The sequence below is a fragment of the Octodon degus genome, unplaced genomic scaffold (assembly GCF_000260255.1).
Source record: "Octodon degus isolate 3935 unplaced genomic scaffold, OctDeg1.0 scaffold00006, whole genome shotgun sequence".
In the NCBI taxonomy this organism is placed as follows: domain Eukaryota; kingdom Metazoa; phylum Chordata; class Mammalia; order Rodentia; family Octodontidae; genus Octodon; species Octodon degus.
Window position 1 is genome coordinate 17,346,372 of NW_004524582.1, and position 13,704 is coordinate 17,360,075.

The 13,704-nt window shown below is 37.2% G+C and overlaps 1 protein-coding gene across 1 annotated transcript in view; it reads right to left on the bottom strand.

The window, feature by feature from the left end:
- The window catches only part of Slit2 (slit guidance ligand 2), a 390,230-nt gene that overhangs the window by 362,123 nt on the left and 14,403 nt on the right, over positions 1-13,704 (bottom strand). The window contains exon 4 of the mRNA XM_023723851.1: positions 11,255-11,326. Within this exon, the coding sequence (XP_023579619.1) occupies positions 11,255-11,326 (72 nt within the window). The remainder of the gene's footprint in view (positions 1-11,254; positions 11,327-13,704) is intronic.

The window sequence follows — 13,704 nt, forward strand, 5'->3', positions numbered from 1 at the left end:
ATAGCAAATAACTGACACAATACTCACATAAAGTATGTTCCATTAGTATCCTCAATTTAATTCACAGCGAAAACAGCGGCAGGGACATGTAAGTGACAATCCCAGGGTTACACATGAAGGGATTTAAACCCCAGGAGTGTGAACCAACAATCTATATGCACAATCACTGTGATATAACAAATGATCATGTGGATACCTGAAGAGATTGAGGAAGGGGTGATAAAGGAAAGAAAAATTCCTCGGGAGGCACACGGTGCTTCTGCACTACAGGAGCCAAGAGAAGAGTCCAAAAATGTGGGGGGAATTTGGAGGTGGCAACAAGAAAATCTTCTTGCCCTGCAGCTCATGGGCTAGGACAGCAATGTTAAATTTGAAGAGTTCCTGTAGAACTAGAGTGCTGTCATCCTCACAGGCCAGAAGAGGCTGACATGAGCAAAGTTAATTTTAACTACTGCAATCGCTGCTGAGTAAAACATAGAGTGTTTCTACATTTCTTACTTCCCAACCTCAATATGTGACACAATTTAATTGGATAAGTATCAAATACATTTGTTACAGCATACTTTGTATAGAGAAACTATTCCTGTCTTCAAAAGGTAAATCAGCAACTCCCTAACATCAAAACTGGAATGTGTCTTTTGAGAACCTAGGAAGGGATTCAAAATAAATAATGCACTAAATTTTAATATTGATTTTCTTAGAATAAAAGCACAGTACAAAAAATAAATGTACAAGCACACATTTCTCTTTGGTGAATGAGATTCCTTATAATTTTGCTAAATGCTTATTCTTCAAGCAATTTAAACATTCACAATACTTTTTCTAACTCACAGACCTACATTATAACGGCTGTCCCTCTACTCCTTCCCAGCTAGCATCATCCAGTTGACCTGGAACAGGGGTACAATAAATTACAATATACAACTAGTCACCATATTAAAAAATCAGATTTTGTTACCCTTCTCTTTGAATTTCATGCTTTTTAAAAAATATTTATTTATTTATTTGGTATAGCATCTTGTTATACATCTCAGACTCATGGTGATTGTCTTGTCTCAGTCTCCTAGTGTTGAAATTACAGGTGTGCACCACCATGCTGAGTTTCAGCAGCCAGCACAGCATGCCATACCGGGGATCAAACCCGGGTCCTTGCACTTGCCAGGCAAGCTCTTAGCCCACTGTACTATTTCCCCATCCCTAAATTTGACACTTTTAAGCTTTTGGTTATTTTATTCCTAGTGACTGCCTCAACTGCAAGGTGGAGTCTTATGCAAACGATCTAATATTTAAAGCAGTATTCCTAGTATGTACTTCTGTCCCTATATGCAGAGCAAAGAAGCGGATTTGGGAAGTGCGCCAAAGTAGTTTAAGAAACTGAGAAAAGCCACAGAAAAATTAAAATGAGAGAAAAACACATAACATCATACCAAGTACCTATTGGACACTCGGCAGTGTTCTGCAAACTAGAGTGTAATTCTTTTCAAAATATTTTTAAATTTATTTATTTGATACAGGGTCTCACTACATAGCTCAGATGCACAACGAACTTCTTGTCTCAGCCTCCCCACACCTGGGATTGTAGGTGTGCACCACCATGCCAGGTTCCAGGTCCTGAACAATACTCACAGTATTCCAGGGCTGGGTCAGCATGCAATACCAGGGACTGAACTCAAACTCGGATCCATGGACTTGCCAGGCAAGCACTTGGACCACTGAGCTATCTCCCCCACCTAGAACGTAATTCTTGCTTTAAAGTAGTGCTTTCCTTTAAGAGATTTTTAATAACATCAATCCTACTTGCACTTTTTTTTTTTTACTATGAATAATGAAGAAAGTGGGTTTTATCCTGAGGCATTTGAATTTAAAATTTAAATGATTTGGTTTCAGTAAGAATAAAAGTAGTACATTTTTAAAAAGCTTCATTATAGCAGCAAGCTCATTTCTGGAAAAAGTAAGAAATATTTTATTTTATAAATTGGTAACATGTAAAATATTTTTAAAATTTAAAATATTGGAATATATAATTCCATAATGAGGTAAAATGATGAAAAAGATAAATCTTAACAATACTTTTTGAAATACCTTGAAGTGTTACTAAATATGCAGCTGCTACTGATGATACATTTCATCCAGAAGTTATCACGTTGGCACAGGACCATTCTTTCTAAGTTGTCTTAGGAACGCTCAAGAGAGAATGAGGGCGCTTCTAACACCTGATCTTTTAGCAATTGAAGGAGTGAATGAATTTTTTGTATTTGTGGCAACGTTCCCCCCTATTGTCACTATAATATTTTTGTCATTATGTAACTATCTCTAAATTAATTACGGATATTATTAATTAATTAATTAATTAATTGGTATACCTTTTCCCATAAAATGTGTTTACCTATGAATACCTACTTTAAGCCAGATTCTTAAATCAGCATAACTTTAGTAACCCTTTAAAATATATAAAATATTTCTACTTACTATTCTAAATGTATTAAGATTAAGGCAAACAGGCAACTTCAAATATTTTATAATAAAAAACATTAGAATATAAACTAAATAACATTCATATATTTGATGTTTATATAAAAGTCAAGTGTTCATTTAAGATATATCTTATACATTAGTCTAGAAACCTTTGAGATACGCATACCAGATTTAAAATGTAATTTAAATTAGTATCTTAGGAAAAAAGGGTCAAGGTTAAACTGTTTGTCTTCCTTAAAAAGTTTATAATGTCTTTTGTGTCCCTACACACAAAGAGAAATCTCAATGAAACCTGGATATTAAAACCTCCCAGGAAACCAACAGTAAAAGCTGCTAAGAATTTCACAAGCCTTTTTTTTTTTCCTTAGGTGTTAATTAAATGATCATTTAACACTGAAATGTAAACACAACATTTTCATCTCCTGACAGCCCAGCCTATTATAAATCCGGGGTAATAAAAGTCTTGCTGCTAATTCTGTGAACGCAGTTCCCACAACACTCTGGGATGCCTTGTCGTGTCTAAGGTTAAGCATCTAGACACAAAACAAAGCTTGCGCCTACTCGACTTCCAGTCCAATTTTCCCATCGCCCAGTGACCTAGGTAACACTTTGAGCAATAAAGAATAAATTTAATTTCTCTGGCATTTTGTGAGGATTAGGGACAATTGTTGGCTTGCAATGACTTTTTATTCTTGGATTCTTTTTCCTCCAGAGCATTCCTTTGGCCCTAAAAGAGAATTCTGATGGTTTAAGACATAGAACAAACAGAACTTTAAATTAGGCTTTTTAAAATCAATTGGAACTGTTGGAGGGGAAGCAATCAACCTTTCTCTGCTTCTCTTCCCTATTCACATGCTCCAAGCTTTAATCTCTCACTGGTAGAAGAAACCTCTAGTGATGGGGCAAAGCTATCTTTTCCCGTTCTCTTTCCAGACTTATTCATTTCTTCTTTATTTAAGGTTTCTTTTCCCCACCCTTCTTTCTTTTTCTTAAGCACTGAAATCAAGCTTCCATATTCAGCCCTAAACCTTCACTTGGGTCACTTCAAGAGGTACAAATGGTCTCCCCAAAACATTCTATGACAAAGTGGGCTGCGCGAGGCTGGGGGTGATGGCACAGTTGATCTTTTAATTTTATTATTTTTTAAATTTTTAAATGTATTTAGCACAGGGTGTACATGGTCTGACTGCGCAGCTCGGACTCGTAATGGTCCTCGTTTACAGCCCCTCAAGTGCTGGGATTACAGGCGCACCCCACCGTGCCCAGTCTCAATGGCTGTCTCAGCGCACCCCAGGGGCAGGACCAGCACCATACACAGGGGACAGAACTCCAGTCCCTGTGTTCCTAAGCAGGCCCTTTCATCCACTGAGCTATCTGGCCGGCCCTTTGATCTTTTTATTTTCTATCACATTCTTCGCTAGGATTTAGTTCATGTAGTAAGTTCTGTCCAGAGAGTTCTTAGGTCACAATTTCTCAAAATATCTTAAGGAGAGCCTCCATAAGTAATGCAGTGGTGGCAGCTAACTTGGCTATGGTTAGCAGGTAACGAAGAGAAAAGAGCCACTTTCATCTAACTGTAGTGTGTGTGCTCTTAGGAGAAGCCTTGGAATTATGACAGAAGCAAAACAAAAATAACTCTTGGCTCGAACCTCTTCCATCATGAAATTTTAAATTCCAAGTGCTAAAAGGACTGCAATTTACATGCATTTTGACATAATCTGTAGTCTCGAACAGTGCTTCAGATCACATTCCACAGTTCAGATCTGTTTGCATGTTATGAGCAAAATGGATTAAATATTTTATATTGCTTTAAAAATAGAAATTCTCTTTGATAGTAAAATCTAATGTTAGCAACTTCTGTAAATATTGTGAACAATGTTGAAAATAGTTTACGTGTATGGTTGGAAGAGGTATACAGTGTTTCATTTTCCTTTCATTTGTTCAGTCAAGAAAACATCATCAAGAAGCAATATAATCGTGTGGACTAACGGCAGTTCCTTGATCACAGCGTCTTTGTTTTATCCTTCATTCTACAGATAAATTTTATAACTGTACTAGAGACTGACTGTGAGAGGGTAATGAGCTCTCACTGAAAACTAGCCTGGCTGTAAGGTATTTTCTGCGGTGGAGAAAGGAGAAACCAAATGGTACCAGCACGTAGGCCATGTTGGTTTAGAGAGTGAGGAAGCTGGTGTGGCTAGGCCTACTTCTGTGGCATTGCACTGAGGATGAAGGTGAGATGCCAGCAACTGAGAAGGCCTCACCTTTTCATCTTATTTGCAGTAAAAGAATGAGAACACCCACACAATTTCCATCACATTTGAGAGTGAGCAACGTTCTTGTAAATACAGAATCTAAGCAATGACTTCTGACATTCTCAGAAGATGAACAGTATGCTCATTTGCATTTTACGGGAAAGCAAACTTCATTCCAGAAACGTTAACTGACTTCCAAAGATAAAAATACTATCGATACCCACGCAGATATTTAACATTTTTAATATCATCTACCTTGTGATATAAACTAATTGCAGCGCTTCAAAACACAAGATAGATATGTTCATACATTAAAATTAATTACATATAACTAAAATTCTATCGTTGCTTATACCTACAATTAATATTTATGGGAACTTCAGACCCAAATCATAATCTTGAGGTGACTGTGGCAATTTAATGATCCCCCACAGTCAGGTTCTAAAATATTGCCTAGAGCTGTGTATCAATGATAAGATTTAGACATGAAAATCACATATTTAAACTCATGGTTTAGAAAACTCTAACACTCTCAATGAAGTCTCTTGGCTTCAATTTACACATCAGAAGTCAGACTTTAGTAGAAGCTGAGGTCCACGAGGGCCACAGAGCAGGGGGAACCACGTATCGTGGCAGTGCCCCTACTCCACTGGTATCTATCACAATAGTCTCCAAATCTAAGCAGCTATGTACCCTCAGTACTTGTCAGTGGGAAAACTAGTGTGACAGCAGAACTGCTTGCATTTGGGGACACAACCACTTCAACAAGCACAACTGTGTGTGGCAGAGCTCACCCTTGATTTTCCTACACTCCGAACTGCCTGTGGATTTCACACCCAGAGCCTATGTTGCACTCCGCAGGTCACGGCACAAGCCTGCCAGTTTCCCGCTTTATCCAACAACAAGCTTTCTACTCATGATGACTTTGAAGTAAAAATGATCAGCACCAGGCCTGGGAAAAATCTCAACTCTAACCTTAATTTTGTATTGGACATATGACCTCTAGAACATAGAATTACAAGGTGACTTTTAAAAAGACAAAATCAAAAGTAGGCTCCAACTGAGTAGTTTGTGCTTTCTTTTTGCATGGCAAGTAGTAACAGGCCCCCTGTATGTGTTCAGAAACCCCTCATTCAAGTCTTTTGTCTAACTTCTTAAAAATAAACTTTTGGATTAGATAATAGCAATCTTTTTAAATTAAGGATTCCTCTTATGCTTCTTTTGTTTTTTTTTGTAAGTAGCAAAAACAGAGTCTTTCTTAGGCCTGATAATAAGTAATAAATTAATAGGTGATAAAGGATTTTATGTTTTGATCACTGCAGGTTAACACTTTCTAAGTCTCTTACTGGTTCTTTGTTCACAAAGATAAGGAGTTAATCTGATCCCCTTCCAAAATGCCAGCACACAATGCACACAGTGTCTCTCTGCACTAAGTTGTAACTCAGACACGCCACCTTCTGAAGAACTTCCAGCCACAGCACGTGAAGCTCGTCCGCAGCTTCAGCAAAAGAAACCAGCAGTAGCTATCACAGCAGCCTGCTGGATGAGTAATGACGTGGAGCCTGGAAGACGGTAACCGTAGCAACTGCACCCTGCAATTCCTCCACAACCACTACAGGATTTATTGTGGCAGGGGCCAACCAGGCCAACAGCACAGCGAAGTACAGAACTGTGGCACCTGACACCTCCGGGAGCCCACATTTTAATCAGAGGTGGCAGAAATTAATTCATGAGGAGTTTCTACACAGACGTCACTGCCGCAGTCTGCTTCTATGCATGACTACAAGAATCCTGTGAAACTAATTCGACATCCGAGAACTAGGGGGTCAGTTCTATGTAAAAATAGTGGTATATTAAATTAAGGCATATTTTGCTTGGGTGGAAAATGGATCATTTTGATTATACTGTGTCTATTGAAACCATTCAGTGTTTAGAAAACCTAAGGGAACCAAATATTTAATTAGCCAAGTTATCCTTCAAATTTAATTTGGCTCTCTATTATCCATAATGGCCTCCCAGAGTTACTATTTGCCCATTCAGGTTGCAAACCCTGAGCTCGACAGAGGTTTAATTCAATACATCAAACACATTCTGGGAGCTTCCAAAGATCAGGCCTCATACTAGACCCTGGAGGTATGAAAAAGTCTTTTTTCCAAAATACATGTAAAACCAGAATTTATATGCATATTCATAAAAGTAAAACTAAGATAAAAATTGACAAGTGGTAGTAGTTTTGTCTAGGTGGTAAGATATTTTTTGCTTTCTCTTTTGCATTTTTCTGAGTTGCTTGAACTGTTTTAGAATAAGTACGAATTACTCGTATAATTTTATTTAGAAAAATTAAGGCTCCATGAAAGCAGAGAAAAGAGAAACAAAGGCAACTTCATTAGACATTTAAATTAAATTTTACATCAAAGAAACAAAAATGAGTTTTGTTTAAAAATTACTGCTACTATTAGAAACAATTTTGAGAATCTGAGTTCCTATATGACACCCAAGTGTGCTTCATTCTGACTATCAATTTAAATGGTGCAAACCTCTTTGTCTCAGTTACCAATAATTAGCTTTTGATGTTAGCAATGCTATTTATAGTGTTAGGAAATTTAGTAGCTGTAAAAGTTACAAGAGAATCATAAATGCCACTTCTGGAGCAGAAATAAGAACTTGCATTCAAAGAAGGGAATAAAGAATGCCAGTGGGACTCAGGGAGTTAATTTTGTTTGTTTTGTTTGGGTAGAAGAAAGTGAACAGGGGTCTCTGCTGTGTTGGACAGTCACACTTTGCTAGAAGCCTGCATAAATATAACAATACTCAAAGAAGTAAACTAAAAACCACAGAACACGTGTTTATGACAGCCCCCTCAGCACAGTATTATCAATGAAATTCTTCTCTAATGAGTCCAGAGGAGGAGCAGCAGACTCAAGTGGGAAATTGTGAATCACAGCCCGAAGCCACCTTTAAGGTTACACTCCTGTGGAAGATTTCAGGGTGACTCACCCAGATGAACCAATCACAGTCAAACACCTCAACACTTAGCACAATCTCTTTTGCAGTTAACCAGCTTCGGAATGCTCTGAAAAGAAACTTCTCTTTGCTTAGGCTGATCACAAAAATGCAACCTAGGTTTTGGAGGAGAACAAAGGAGAGGCTAGAGTCTGCGCATACTATACATATGCTAAGAAAACTGTGTGCTGTCTATTTTAACCTTCAACCCATCAGCCTTTACTTTACTTTCTCTTTACTTACACTTTCCATCTGTCAACAAGTGCTTGTAATTTTATTACACTGTCTTGTAGTTTACGCAGAGTTGGTATTATTTTACAGAGTTCTGTTAATGGACTGGATAAATGGTAATGCTATTTAAACTAGTCTCCTGCTCCAACAAACACAGCTGCAACTGTACTACTATTTCTTTGCAAACATCTTGACCTGAACACCCAGTGCTCTCTCAGCCCGTCCGCAGAGAAATTGGAGCAGACAGCAAAGGGAAAGCATATTTAGCCGCTAGCACCAATAAACCGTGTCGAATCATAATTCATATACAGTGTACCCTCTCTGCCTTTTATACTGTGTTTAGAATCCACAAAGAGCATGTGTGTCTTTGCCCTGGCATCTCATTTTCAGCCAAGAGTCAAATGAGGATATTCATTACAAAAGCTCAAAGAAAACTACACTGCATTCAGTATATTAAACAGCTTTCATCCCAGCAAACTATGCTAAATATCAAACTTTATTCATATACTAAACTTGTAAACTTTTTAATTGATGATATTTTAGAAAAGTGTTAGGGCATCATATAGCATTTTACAATAAGAACATCTAATTTTTTCTCTCATGAGAATGTATATTAATATCTTATATAATAATATATGATATAGAGAGACACAGAGGGAGGAAGTTGGTACTTATGAATCCATATATATATGCCAGGCAAATACTGCATCTGTCCTAACAATTTTTTCCCCATTACTTATCAATAATCTGGAATCCTTCCTTCTGTCATCTTTCTTGTGCAGAAAAGATTCATTTTTATATGACTTTTGTAAAAGACATTCTTGCACACAGATTTGTATACAGTTTTCCATCCACTAGAATATCTGTCTCAGAAAAGCTACTAGCTACTTATATCATATTCATAAAATACGAACATGGTCCTTTATAGTTACACCAGCCTTGTAGGTAGAAGCTCACAAGTTTTTGCACCTTGGTTGCCTTGTTACTGCAGACCCTTCATACTAGCTGCTTAATTAAGAATCATGTGGCCACATGTAGCTTATAGCTTTTCTTCTGAAGAGAAATACTATTGTTAACAATTCCCCTAAATCCAATTAAGATGAGGCAACTTTTCTCAATACAAAAGAACATTCTTCACCTGAGAATGCAGATAAAACATGCACCCTAGATTCCTACGTGCACCCCATGGCTACATCAGCTGTCAAATGACAAATAAGGAAAGACACCTTATTGCGACTAAATACCACGCCATAAAGGTATAAACAGAAGGATCAAAATGTGTACATTCTTATTAACTAGTACAGCATAATACAATTTTATGCAACTTACTGCCCTGGAAAATTCTTTGATTCAAACTAACAAATAATAATTCTGAATAGACTTTGCAGCTACCCATTTTCCAATTTTTTAACTTGCCTTAAATAAATTAGAAAACATTGTTGTAGTTTTATGGATTCTCTTTCTTTAACTCAATTCCCAACTATTTCAAGTTTCTTTCTTAAAAAGGCTTAAAGCTAAAATGATAAAATATACAAGAAAACCTCTTGTTCAACTATGACATACTGTCACAAAAGGGAAAATGGCAATCAGAGTATAATTTGCTGGTAGGGGCTCTACAAGGGATTACATTACCAGAAAACAAATGGAGAAATGGATCCAGATATGTCTAGAATAAGCCTTAAATATTCTTCTTTCTCGGAGACAGTGTAGTGGCTGCTTCCTACATTTTCTCCTCTTTAACTTAGTTATTTTAATCCCAGGTAACAGCCATTCCATGTAAATGTATATTTATTGTACAAAGAATCAGTTTCCTGAGCTGCTGTATATTGTTTATATATACAGGACTAGCAAAGCAGCACTTTAAATAGTGCTCACTGAGTACTAGCCTTGAAGCTAGGTATTTCAAATCCCTCAATCGCTAATAACCAAAAGAGGAAATGGAATACCAATAAAACCAACTCTGTGGTCATTCTTAGAAACATTAAGCAAATATTGAAATATAAGTTTCAACTCAGATATGTACATATAATTTTTATAGCAGCCTACATACTATTTCCTTGGTAAAAAATAGTCCCCAGAGAATATGTGTTAAAAGAAGTTTCTTTATTTGGTTTTTTAAAGCGTACTCAATTGGGCCAATTAAGCAGAAAAGCAGTATAACTGCCAGCAACTCTAGCTGTCCTTAGAGGAGCAGATCAGGGAAGCCAGACTCTAGAGACAAGATATGATGCGTCATCTGGGAAAGTTCTCACTAGGGTGAAATGAGGTATCGCGAGGACCTCGCACAGACCTTGGTTTCTTGGCTTCGATGGTGGTACATGTGGGAGGACTGTTCTCCTACTTCTGGAATGGACGACAGTACTAAACCGGAGGCTCCAAAGACTTGGCTACATTGTCAAGCTTGGAAAAAAGCAATATGCACCCTTTCTTTTCACATGTGACCACGTGGGACTTCCCCGCAGCCCGAGTGGGCCTGCCCTGAATCTTTTTCTCTCTATGTCCCAGCAGTTTTTTGCAACATGCACAATATCAATAATCATTGCAATTTATTTTCCTAACACTTTGTAGCTTATCTTCCACCTGTACAAAACCATTCATAGAGCTGAAATGTAATTTTTAAAGCTTTCAAAAGTATGTTTTCACTGTTGTACATTAGGTCACCAAACAAGCATTTCAAGAAGGAAAAACTGATTCTACTTAGTATTTGCACTATGCTCCATTAAAACTACTTCCTTTAATAGTCTATGATGTATCTGATATGAAAACCTTACAGTCATTCATATTGCAGGGTTTGGAATTTGGCTTTAAAAGCAATATTTAAAAGGGAATTTACAGCACTTGTTAAATACCTTATAATAATATTTTCACACTAATAAACACTACTACTTGAGTGCAGGAATAATACCAAAAGAACTGCCATTAAGATTCTCAACTTTACAAGAACACACTGCCAACTTCCTCTTGAGAGGAACCACAGTAGCTATTTTCCTCCTTAGAATTTAATCAAAAATTTCCAGTTGGTACATCTCGCCACTATCACATGACCCAAAGCAATGATACAATTTCAATAATGTACACAAGCCACTAAATGCTCACCAAATACGGACATTAAAGCAAATGGAAAACCAATCATAAATAACCTTTAGAAAACACAAAGATAAGCTTTGAATCCATTAATCTATCAGCAAACAGATTCCAGGAAAACAGCAGGAGACAGATCCAAAACACATTTAAGAAAACACAAGGTACAGATACGACCCAAGCAACAATAACATTTTCTGTCTACTTACAGCCTGTATAGCTTCGAACAGCCAAGAAACAGCAACTCTGGAAACAGCTGAAGGTGATTTCTGTTTAAACGCCTTTGGAGAAAATAAAAACAATGCTATGTTACATAGAAAATTTCCAACAACGACGGCAATTTGGTAGCTGCATGCCTCATCTTGTATTTCAAGAAAGAATGAAATGACATTCAAAAGAATTTAAGCACTGCAAATCAAAACTTGGTTACACCTTTTGTTACATGAATCTTGAAAGGAATGCCCCATTATGCTTACTCAGATGATGGTGACTGAGGCCTAAATTCTAAATTCAAATCCCATGCACTATCAGTCAACCAGACCATGCACAATGCTAAAGAATTTCGTGACAGACTCACACCCTACAGTAAATGTTATTTTAAAATAATTCATACACTATCAAAAATGACTAATTTTTAGTCAAGTCATTGTGGAGAGATAGGACTACTCATTTATGTAGCAGGGAAAAAAGCAGAGAAAAGTCTCAGCATCACTTGTGCCCATAGGCAAAACCAGAAAAAAAGCCAGTGAAGTTCAAACATAAACCCACAACTCTCAACGCTTCATCTAATTTAAAGCCCAGGGTTAAAATGTTAAATGTTAACTGACATTGAAATGTTTGAGAAAATAATCTGAGTGCAAGTCTAATACAACTAAGCTCTGATGCTACGTAACTAAGCTTTTGGGGTTCACCTATGCCTTTGAAATAAAGTGGGAAAATTCTCCATCTGGTGTTCAAATAGTCCAACTCTGTCTGATTGAGGTATGTGATTTAACATTATATCTTAAATGATTGTCTAACTCTGTCCTTTTTCCCCAGTCCAAATAAAATGGAAGACAACTAATTAGTTACAAGTTGCTCAGGTTAGTGGGGACTAAGTTAGTGCAAAAACTAATGTCACACTGAAAAAATCTGAGGTATTCTTATCTTAAAGAGACATGTTTGGATGCAGGGAATGAAGGGGTATCAATCTTGACCTAATTTAAGGTTCATCAACTACAACCAAAATTAGAAGACTAATTTAGTCTCTAGAGTGCAGAAATGAGACCAGTGATTGCAATTCCTAAGATATTAGATAAGGAAGCCCTCACTAAGCATTAGAGATAATAAGAAATGGAAAGATTCGTTTTGGGAAACTCCACTCCTAACCCTACATACAGTCAAGCAGAACTACACATTCTGTCCTACAAAGAACATACTAAAAAGAAGTATTGCATTCAATGAAAAGTTGGACAATGTGAACATCAGAACTTCTTCAATATTCAACGATGCCATGAAGCAAGGATTGTGACCCTAACTTTGATAACATCAACTCACATTATTGAGAAGTCTGTCTATAAAACATTCTCCATGCTTAATAAAATGTTTCCTAGTAAAAACCTTTCTCCAAAAAAGAAAGGATTAAAGAATAAAATGAGTGGTGAAAGGGCAGATTAACTTACCACTTATATGAATAAAACATTGCAAGCTTAAAGTGAAACCAAAATTTATATATTTTTTTTCTGTTGAACATACTTCTGAGTAAGAAGTAGTTCTGAGGACAACCATTTCTATTTTCAGCTAGGTACCCCCTAATTATGGCTTGTTATAATCTTTATTCAAGACGATCGATTACAAATATTTACGAGAGAGGTATCTGAACTTTTCTAGGAAAGCAACCATTCCCAGAAAATGGATATTATCTGAAGATCCAATTCTGATTTCTAAAAGTGGCAGAAATGGGTTTCCTTCATTATACTCAAGCCATCTGCTTAATAAGTCTTACCCAACTTAGCAGCCACAGCGGGTGTGTCCCTCAGACCTAAAGTCCCTGCAGGGTCAGCTTTTGGTGCCGTGTGCTTTCCCCTTTTGGCAAAGGGCACCTTCTTAAGTCGCCTGTAAAATTCCCCAACTTTGCTACAGGCAGGCAGTGCCTCCTTAGCTGTGTCTCCAAAGCATTTGAAAAGTAAGAGTCTTTCACAGGGGGTTGCAGTTACTCATGTACCAGGCTCTTCAAGTGTAGAGATTATATCTTTGCATCACTCCCTCTCTCCTTGGCACTTGCTAAGTTTTGACCTATATTAAAAGGTAAGGCGACCAGTGTGTTCCCATTCAACATTTTCTAATCTCTGGCATTCAGTACTTTCTTAAGAACTGCTGAGTGAGAACAGATTGTTCCTCTTGCATTGAGAAGTAGCTCAGTAAGGGTATGGCATACACAATTTTTACGAGGGCAAATTTTCTCTGTCATACTCCTGGAGATACCTGCTTTGGGTCTGATGCCAAACTCTAACTAACTGAAAATTCATCACCCCAGCTTGCTTTACTATGCCCTAGACAGCAGTTACCTGTTTTTCTCGGCATTGACTTCCAGGCCCTCTATCCCCTCCCCACACTTTCTCAACATCACCTAGAAGTTGAATCAAATCCAATGAGCTTATAAAAATTCAGATACATGCCT